The 10,036-nt window shown below is 39.2% G+C and overlaps 2 protein-coding genes across 2 annotated transcripts; one reads left to right on the forward strand and one right to left on the reverse strand.

The window, feature by feature from the left end:
- Window positions 1-1,179: 1,179 nt before the first annotated feature.
- On the reverse strand, window positions 1,180-2,641 carry LOC128734981 (eukaryotic translation initiation factor 3 subunit I). The gene is made up of 3 exons (XM_053829404.1): window positions 2,530-2,641; window positions 2,167-2,393; window positions 1,180-2,113 (listed from the first exon to the last, which is right to left on the reverse strand). Exons 1-3 carry the CDS (start codon window positions 2,530-2,532, stop codon window positions 1,363-1,365), a joined length of 981 nt encoding a protein of 326 aa, XP_053685379.1. The 5' UTR covers window positions 2,533-2,641; the 3' UTR covers window positions 1,180-1,362.
- A 2,228-nt stretch (window positions 2,642-4,869) lies between these two features.
- On the forward strand, window positions 4,870-6,185 carry LOC128737753 (uncharacterized). The gene is made up of 2 exons (XM_053832456.1): window positions 4,870-4,942; window positions 5,005-6,185. The coding sequence occupies exon 2, from the start codon at window positions 5,072-5,074 to the stop codon at window positions 5,945-5,947; it is 876 nt and encodes a 291-aa protein (XP_053688431.1). The 5' UTR covers window positions 4,870-4,942; window positions 5,005-5,071; the 3' UTR covers window positions 5,948-6,185.
- The last annotated feature ends 3,851 nt before the right edge of the window (window positions 6,186-10,036 follow it).

A 10,036-nucleotide genomic window follows, 5' to 3' on the forward strand; every position in this document is an offset into this window, starting at 1 on the left:
AGCTGTTGAGGGGTTGGTTACCCTACAACAATCTAACCGATCACCCTTTTTGTAGATGGGACAGACTACACCTTCCAGTCACTCCTTCGGTAGTTTCTCCTCCTAAATCCTTGAAATTATCCAGTAAGGTGTCGTTGCTAGCGATCCTTGACCGATTTTTCGCCGGAATTCTTAAAGATCGCAAGCCGGTGCACCGTTGTCATTTGTAGGCACTACTACAAACTTTGGCAACTCGCGGGTTGTCTAATCGCCGAATGTTCAAGCCAAATAAGCGGGGTAGTAGCCCCATAGCGCCATAAATAGAAAAGAAAAAACTTTCTTAAACAATATTATAGATCAGGGATGGTTCGTTCACTTTGACTCAATTTTGATTTATTTGACAGTAATGTCTCAGTCGAGCAAAATTTGACAAAGTTATGGAAGGGACATTTATGGAACTAGTTATTATCTACAATTTTGCTGAATGAATTTTTGCTGTATCTTTTGTGGTCACGGAGCTACAATGCTAGTTCCTCATTATTAACTAAGTGAACGTTCATTTAGTTTCTAAAGAGATACTAGCATTGTAGCACCGTAACTATCAAAAGATACAGCAAAACTTTTTTCAGCAAAATTGTAGATAATAACCAGTTTCAAAAATGTCCCGTACATAACTTCGTCAAATCTTGCTCCGCTGAGACGATACTGTCAAATGAATCAAAGTGATCAGACCATCCCTGTTGTAGATAATAATTAACTCTACAATTGCTCTTTACACTATTTTTCGAATTCTGTTTCGTTAAGGCGCTGTAATCAAATGAGCAACTACTAGAGATGGTCTGGTAGCAGAAAATTTACCCGAAATCCGCATCCTTACCCGTACCCGGTGGGTTCGAGAGAGAAATATTTTCGGGTTGGACACTTTTTATTTTAAACCGAGTGCGGGTCGGGTTCGGTATTTAAATTTTAATACCCGATCATTTCTAGCATCTCCTGATCTCCTGAGCGAAAAACCAAAAATGAAGTCTGATTTTTTTCTGAATAACATCCATTGACATTTTTTACTTTCTAGTTTCAAAATTCAAAAAACTAACGGCTGGGCTGAAGAACAATGACATTGCGATGTCACTGTTAAGAGACTTGTTTTAACCATCATATTCATACCTATTTCTCCGAAATAAAAATCAATTTTTTAGCAGCATCCAACTTTTATTCAGGCAAAGGAGCTGGCGTTTAGTACTGGAGTTATTTTTGTTTATACTAAACGATGTATGACGTTTACAATAGCCGCAAATTTTTTTGGACTTCACACGGTTCTGGACAATTTTTTCCCTAATAAATTTCAAGTCTTGAAACCTTTAATTACCGATATACCGAAGTCGTTTACTCAAATACGTATTCGTAATACGAAGGATCAAAAACTTGAACACGCACAAAACCATCTTCTCCTCCTGTCGCGTAGCTTTTACCATCCGGGTGGAAGGCCAGACTGTTGATAGGGCCGAAATGGCCCTTAACGCGAGCAAACTCTTCTTCGTATACAAGATGAAAGAATCGCGAATCGAACTTACCGGCCTTGGTCGAAGTTGTAGTGACTTCCATAGCTTCTTGACCACCACCCAAAACAACATGTTCATTAATAGGACTGATAGCAGCCGAATTAACCGGTCGTTCAGTTTTGTACGTCTTTAGACACATCAAGTTTTCCGAATCAAAAAGCTTTGCAGTATTGTCCTTGGAAGCGGATACAAACATGGTTCCATCCTTTGACAGCTGCATGTCATTGATAGCATTAGTGTGAGCAGTGACCGAGTTTAGCTCTCTAGCTGCGCGCAGATCCCAGATCCGGATTGAACCATTCTCATGACCAGTAATAACAGTTTCGTCCAAAGCGCCCCAGAGCATTGAAGTAATTTTTGTTTGTTGATTCATAGTAAACTTGAATACTGAATTTTGGTCGCTGATACTGGAATCAACATTTCTTACGTCAATGATGAATAACTCAGAATTACTTCCCATAGCTTTGTCGGTCGAGTATGACGCCTGGTTTCCCGAATAACTGAAATTAGCGGTACGCGCTGCCGAACTGCACCTGATCGTTCCAAGCACCTGACCAGTTTGAACGTCCCACAATCTGAAAGATAAACATTTAACAAATTGTCTTACGCTTTGGGTACTTTATTTTACTTTGTAGACATGTCACCACTTCCGGTTATCAACCTGGTCGTAGTCCAATCGACGTCAACACACCAGACTGCACCCTGATGACCATTGTAGGTTCCTAACCGTTCACCGTTTAGTGAAAACCATACCGATGGCTTATGATCTTTCGCAGTTGAAAAAATTAAATCGCCTTCCCGATTGTATTTGATCTGCGTAATGGCACGCTCGTGCCCTTGTAACATCAGCGGTTTCTGTAAACGAAATTTATATGTAGTCAATTTTGAGGTTAGAACTTCGGTGCGTTCGAGTTATTTGTAATATTCGTTATCCCAATAACACTAGTTATAGCAAACAAGAAAGCTCTTCTGTTTTGTTTCTTCCACATACCATTTTATTTCCTACTCTTGAATAACTGTACTATTTTATTGGAAAATATTGTAAAAATTGCAGCAGCTTCGACGTACTGAAAATGTTTGCAGCGAAAAGAACAAAACGTCAGCTAATTGATCCGTCAAAATGTAGAAGGCACCGGCTTGAGATGCCGAAAATTTAACTTGCCGAACAAATTAAGCACCCTTGCAGCAAAAATAATTCTACACGCTTAATTTGGCAGTGCGCCCAAATTGATAATTGAGATTGCTGAAAGCTATGCCGCGTATACGTACACGCGATTTGTTGCTGCTGTTGTTGTTTTTTCCATGACGTTTTCCAAACTGGGGGAAAACAAACTACCAACACAACCGCAAATTAGCATGCTCTATTGTATACCGCACTTCCCACCAAACTGGACTCAGCAGTTTAAAACTGCGATCAAACTGCGACATACTGAAATTACTGTAGTCAGAGAGAGAAAGAGCAACAACGGCTATGCTGCTGTTTCGTTCCGACATATACATTAGCATTAGGGAAAATAATCCAGATTTAGCATTTTTTTACAAACGCAATTAGCATTTTCGGTTAACGGGAAATTAACAGTCATTAACTTTTCGTTGGAGAGCCCAATTTCGGAAGCAGTTTTGGGGCCCAAACGCGGGGTTCTGTTAGTAAAAATGTACATACTGCTTTCTTCTTGCCAAACTGAACACAGCAAATATATTTTCATGATCAGAATTTTTGTTTCAAACAAACTGCTTTTGAAATTGGCAGAATCGATGACTGCTAATTTCACCTTAACGTAAGACAGTGTAACCGTGTTGTTTGTGACGAGGCTGTACGTAATAGAACAAAATAAATGTTATCTAAACAAAGAATAAGAGCATAAACATAGAAAACTTTTGGAAAACTTACACTCTCAATAATACATGATTTACCTTTGCTATACTATATGTAACTACACTGAAACAAGAATCATGGTAATTGTTACCATATTAGAGGGTAAAATTAAGAGGACACACCAGTGAATTTTTGCAGAAAAGATTTCTGTTTAGCTTAAGCAGTGTTCTGGTCAAAATTACTATGCGTTACCTTCGGCGTTACCCGGATACATAACGAAAATAACAGAATCGTAGTCAAAATTACTAGACATGACCATGAAAGGTGGTAAAATTATCTGAGAACATATTACTTGTACAAGAATCATGGTAAATTTCAATAGCTTTTCCATGGTAGTTACAAAAAGCATGCGTTTTCTGCAAAATTGTACGAGATACCATGGTTTTTGTTTCAGAGTATATGTAAACCTGGAAAACCAGGCGTATGAAACTGAAGGGTAAAGATGCGGCTAACATCTTTTTACGCTTCCCACACGTCCGATACAAAAAGAAAAAAAGTAAAACAACAACTTTGTTCGGGCGCTTACCAATATACATTTATCCGAGGCTGAAGCTAGAGCGGGCTACTCACAAACACATTGCATCCGAAGCGAAGTTTGTTGTGGGCTAGATGAGATGTTGGCTACACGAAACATGTATGTATGTCCTACCTATCACATGTGTGTCCTACCTATCACAGAGAACAGATTAACAGCCTCGAAGGAAGTAATCGATTTTTTGTGTGTAAAATCTGTCGGTAGCGCCCTCCAGAAATAGTTTGCCAAACGTATAGAAAAATATCCATGTACCTTTATCAACATTTCTTTGTGCTGGAGTTACATAGCAGCGATTGCAGCGACATCAAGATTTAGTTTGCCACTTACTGCTCGAGGGGTGCTCTATTGAAGAGATGGATTGGACCAGAGATGCCAGAAGTGAAGACATGTCTTCATTTTGAAGACATTTTGGTTACAAAAAAGTGAAATGTCTTCGCTTGAAGACATGTGAAGACATGTCTTCACCATGCAATTTAAATGAGCGGAAAGCCGAAAGAAGACAAATGAAGACATTTTTCCTTGATTCGTGAAGACTTTTCAAAAAATCACCTGGCATCCCTGGATTGGACTCGTAGATTACATAAAAAACCTTTTACACACTTTTTGTCAATTACCTGGTAGTCTGTTCTCTGTGTACCTATCTCGGGAAGCACAACATACTTTTGCTCGTGCTTTTGATTTTTTTTTCACGCAATTTTTGACAATTCGGTTTAGGTTTTCGTGTAAGTTCGAGTAGGCTTAAAAATCTCTTTTACTTTCGTATTCACGAATTGATAAATATTTTTCGGGTTTCGAGCAGTTAAGCATTTTTATTCACGAACAGATAATGCAAATTAGAATTTTGATGAATACATCTGGCAACTCTGCCATTTGTCTTCCTAGAAAAAAGAAATCATTTTGTTTGGTAATCAAAACAGCGAAGGAACTAAAAGTTTAAGACGTTTACAATTTTATGTGCATACCGATACCTGCACAATTAAAATTATAAAACAGGTCAGTAGCTCAAATTAATTTTACATAACGAGCAATTATAATTTTCGCTACGTTTTTCACAGGTTGAGCTACGTATTAAACGATTTGACCGCTAAGGATGCATTGAGGTTAAACGTAATATTTTGCAAAATGGAGTTAACTAACGGTCCGGAAAAGGCGGATATAAATAATTTGGTGAAAAACATCGTAAAAATATTGCTCTCATCTTCCAAGTACTTTCACTGTCCGTTCTGTGCCGACGAGTATCTGTTTGAGTTTACCCTCCGTCACCATTTATTGAAGAACCACGTAGAAGATCTATCTAAAATTGTTCAGTCGCCAGATTCTAGCATTAAGTTTTGCGATAGCAACATATGTCCGTATTGTGGGGCATTGTTCTACTACATATCTGCTCTTCCGAAGCATATCATGAATAGCCACAGTCGGGACTGTTTAATCAAGTGGCAAACTATAGTGAAAGAGAATAGTCTGCAAAGAAAGTTTCTTGCCGAACCGAGCATCAAATGTGTGCCGTGTTCTCCTGGGATAAGCGATTTGTTCGAGGAGCTAAGTACAGGTAGTTCAAACAAGAAGAAACACCGTCCAAACCGAAGGGATGCTTCCCCTTTATATAAATCTGCCTTAAAAAATGCAAATCGGATGTCAGCCTCCAGACGTTCCGAATCCTGGGTTAGCTGCGATTTTGAGTTTACAAAGCATACTCAAGTTTCCAACTCTGCTCGACGAGAACTCCAGTTTGATGCCGCTGTTTTAGAAAATGCAGCTGATGACGATGCAGCAACCAATCCAGGTAAAAAATCTAAACGTTCACGTAAGCGGTTCAATTTGCGTGCCCTTAAGCCAAAAGGTAGCCTTAAAAAGTTCGTTCTGTCCAAATTTACTCGAAAGTATCACTGTAAAATCGTTACTAGTACGCCTAATAATTTCCTGGATAGCAGCGGACTCGCGGTTTCAGGCTCACTGCTGCACAATCAAGAACGTTGGAATAGAATTCATTTGGACTGATATTAGATCTGCAAGCTTTTGTGACAGTAGGGCGTGTGTTATTACCTTGCTGATGTAGAGGTAACAATTCTCATTTTTAATTCATGTGTCGAAAGATTCACATTTACGAAGTATTAACTCTGACAATAATATGATATTTATATCTACATGTATTACTTATCACTTAAAGTATTGAAACTGTTAAGATACGATACAAAGTCGAAATATTTATTTCATCTGATTACAGGAAATTAAGGTTACGAGCGTAAGTTTTAATAAATGTAAAAATTGCTAAATACATGACTGAAACAAAAGTTAACTCGTTGCATATGACATTGTGAAATCGTGAAAGAAATGAAACATTAATTTTACAAACGGAATAGCTTTCAGAAATATTATCAAAACCTATCATTAGTTTGGTATGACTTAAAAGCCTGCAGACTTCTCTGCTACGATAGTAGTAGTAGCTAGTAGTAAAAAGAGTGGCCGTTTAGCAGAAACCAGCAACGTAACCAGAGAGAAAGAGGGGGGGGGGGCAATATTTTTCCAACTTTACATTTACACCCCTCGCCCCAGACTATTGTGACACACTTTGCCCCGAAGCATGTTATTTGAACAAACATGAAAATTAACGCTTGCTTGCAAATAAATAGCCTGTAAATCACTTTTCTATGCAGTCGTAAAAGCTAAATAAATAATTTATCTGTAATATGGAGCAAAGACATTGAAATGTTAACTAGTTTTCCGTTTTGAAGTATCGCATAAACGACGGTGCCAAAAATTTCAATGATTTTTAAATAGACACTCTTAACTTGTTGGTTATTATTTATCCCTGGTAGAAAAAGGTACTGATAAGATATTTGAAAGAAAAGTATTTCAAACTTGGAATAATGTCATAGGACTTAGAAAACTTTATTGACACATTTTACCCCGTGACACACTTTGCCCCGTCCTACCCTATTATTTATTGTATAAAATTCATCTGGCAATATTATACAGTCAACCAAACTGCATATACTGCTATTATGCACATATCAAGTATGTACCCTGTTTATGGAGATATGCGCATGATGTTAGTAAAACATTATTTTAGTGGGTGACATTATCTCTAAAGATTCAAAAAGACAAATCTAATCTAATCTAATCTCACACTAACGCAGCCAATTCTTGAAGGCATCCTGGAAAATGACGATTACTTGAATCAATCATTTTTCTTGTCAACGGCCAGGCCAACTGCGCAGCATGTACCGCAGAGAGAATTCCAAGGAATCAAGTGGAACCAGAAAAAATACCTAATTCCATTAAACTCCTTGAAATCAAGGGGAAGGAAGGAAGCGTGGACCTCCCGTACCAAACGCTTCCCATATACATAGATAATGATTTATTTACAGTCGTAGGGAGTATCTTTGCTAATAAAGGTTAAGTGATACTCCGGACCCTCAGGGATGAACTAATGGCATTTAGACCAGAAGCCAGGCTGCAATTGGCCAAGGATATAGCGCCTTATTTCGCTCTCTGAAAATAGATTAGTTTGCCAAAAATATTAGTTTAAATCATATAATACTTGAAAATAAAGTCGTGTGGTTTAATGGTTGCCTAAAACTACATTTGTAAGGTTAGAAACTGAAAACCGCACGACCCCGCACCTCCTAGCTTGGCTACTCAATTATACAAATTGAAGTATTTCCAGGTATGGCCACGTGGAGGCGCTAGGTAGGGGCTTGGGATGGCTAGAGCTATATTGGGCGCTTTTTCCTAGTTGCCTTCCCCATTTCATACCCATTATCTCTAAAGATTCAAAAAGACAAAGTTTAAAAATTCTAAAATCCTATGAAGAATCTTCAAATCGAAAAAGCATTACCAAGTTCAAATTTGTTCCCCGACTTGTTTCTTAGCTAAGACGGGAGAATCACTCGACGTGACGTACCTATTCATCTGACCTTATCACTCGTCTTCAGACTCATATTCAGCCACCATGAACAACCACATCGCACTACAGTCAATTTGTTTTATTTTGAAAACCTACCTAAAGACAGTATTGGCCAACCAGTGTTCAACCGGCCAACATAGGCTAGTCCGTCTGGAGTACTGTTGCAAGATAGAAGCTAAAATTTATTATTCTTTTGGGTTGAGCCTTGAAAATCAAGCTGCCTGGCAGCTCCAACTCAACACCCAACAAAAAAAATATATCTAAAAAGATGTTCAAAAGAGTTCAAATCTAGACTGAATACTGATGTTTCGATAGCTCTAGGACAATTGTATGGTGCCTACCGCTTACAATTATCGACAGTATGTTTAGATTCAACATCCCGGTACAATATGTATGTACCACACAATTACAATTTTGCTTTAATTTCGTCTAAAATTGTTCAAATAATTAAGTTTACACTTAGTTCTATCCAAAAATATATATCTTTGCTACCTTGGAGCTTTCTATGCGCCCCAGCAAGGTATGACACTAACCGCATTGCTTACACTCAAGTACTTTTTTTACACGGTTTGTTTTTTTCGAATATTGAGAACGGGGCTATTTAGGGACCATTCATTTATTTCTCAATACGTTTGGGAGAGGCCCGACATTCGTCACGTATTTTGTAAGTGGTCCCTAAATTGCACCGTTCTTGAGTAATCGAAAAAAACAAACCGTGTAAAAAAAGACTCGAGTGTATTTACTTGCTGACGAGTGATTTTCCTCTTGTAGCCCTTCTCTCTTTTAGTTATTCCTGCATAAGGGTTGTTGGTGTCATACCTTGTTGGGGTGCATGGAAAGCTCCAAGGTAGCAAAGATATATATTTGTGGATAGAACTAAGTGTTACCGGGTATGACCACGTGGAGACGCTAGGTAGGAACTTGGGAAGGCTAGAGCTATGGTGTACGCATCTTCATTGCCTTCCTCCTTTCATACCCTGGAGTGCAGACATGACGATTTGTTCTCCAATGTGAAATGGACGGAACTCAAAAGCATCACTAGGCAAGTTGTTGCTGGCAATGTCGACTTCGTTGAACGAATTCCTGAAGTATTGGATAAAACGAGCATACTTCTCCAATCCAGAGTTGGCAACTTGCTCCCCAAGGTGAACTGACATTGATAGACCAGCCTCTTTCTTCTTAGAATTTACGAAATATCAAAATCGATATGGATTCCTGCACAAAGATGCCTAAGTATGGAGAACATATCGTTGGTACAGAAATCTGTTGAGTTTCTTGTAGTGGTTACTCGTACAGTTGAATTCCTGTTTAGTAAGGTGAGAACAATTCCGGCAGTATCTTCGTAATCCAAAGAGGCTGAGGCGGTTCAAAATTTTTCGCTGAAAATAATCGACGGCATCTTCAATACATATAGCAGTATTTATTGTCTGTCAGTCAACAGGAGAGATGATGCGGTGTACCGTCATTCACGAAGGCATCCTAAAAAATGATCGGCGCTGGGAGATTCAACATAACGTCCAGTCTGCGTCGAGAGTGATCAAAAACTGCAATGTCCACACGAATGTAAACCTGACGTTAAGAAGGAAACATTCCATGCGCAGCTGGAGGCAACGTACGACAGCTGCTCACCACGGGATATCATGATCGTCATCGGGGATATGAACGCCCAGGTCGGCAGGGAAGCAATGTATTGACCGGTAATCTGGCCCCATAACCTGCACACCGATACGAATGATAACGGCCAGCGATGCATCAACTTTGCAGCTTTCCGAGGCTTGGTGATCAGAAGCACTTTCTTTCCTCACAAAGATATCCACAAAGTCACCTGGAGATCACCTGACCAACGAACCTCGAACCAAATCGACCATATTCTCATCGAGGGCCGGTTTTTCTTGAACACTAACGTACGCTCCTTACGGGGTGCGGATATCAACTTGGACCATTGCCTAGTTGCAGTACATGTGCACTCAAAACTATCGACAATTTATACCTCGCGACAAAACCGCTCTCCTCGGTCCGCGTCCTGGATGAAGCTCTGCCTTCCTCTGTGGAGCTAGATTCTCCAATCCTCGAAAACGGATGGAGTTTGATACGAGGCCGCAACCGCGGTGCTAGGTGTAGAAACCTTTTTTTTTCGACGCAGTTTTTCGATGAGCACTTCAATGATGATATAGCAAAAG

Source organism: Sabethes cyaneus, chromosome 2 (genome assembly GCF_943734655.1).
Source record: "Sabethes cyaneus chromosome 2, idSabCyanKW18_F2, whole genome shotgun sequence".
Classification (NCBI taxonomy): domain Eukaryota; kingdom Metazoa; phylum Arthropoda; class Insecta; order Diptera; family Culicidae; genus Sabethes; species Sabethes cyaneus.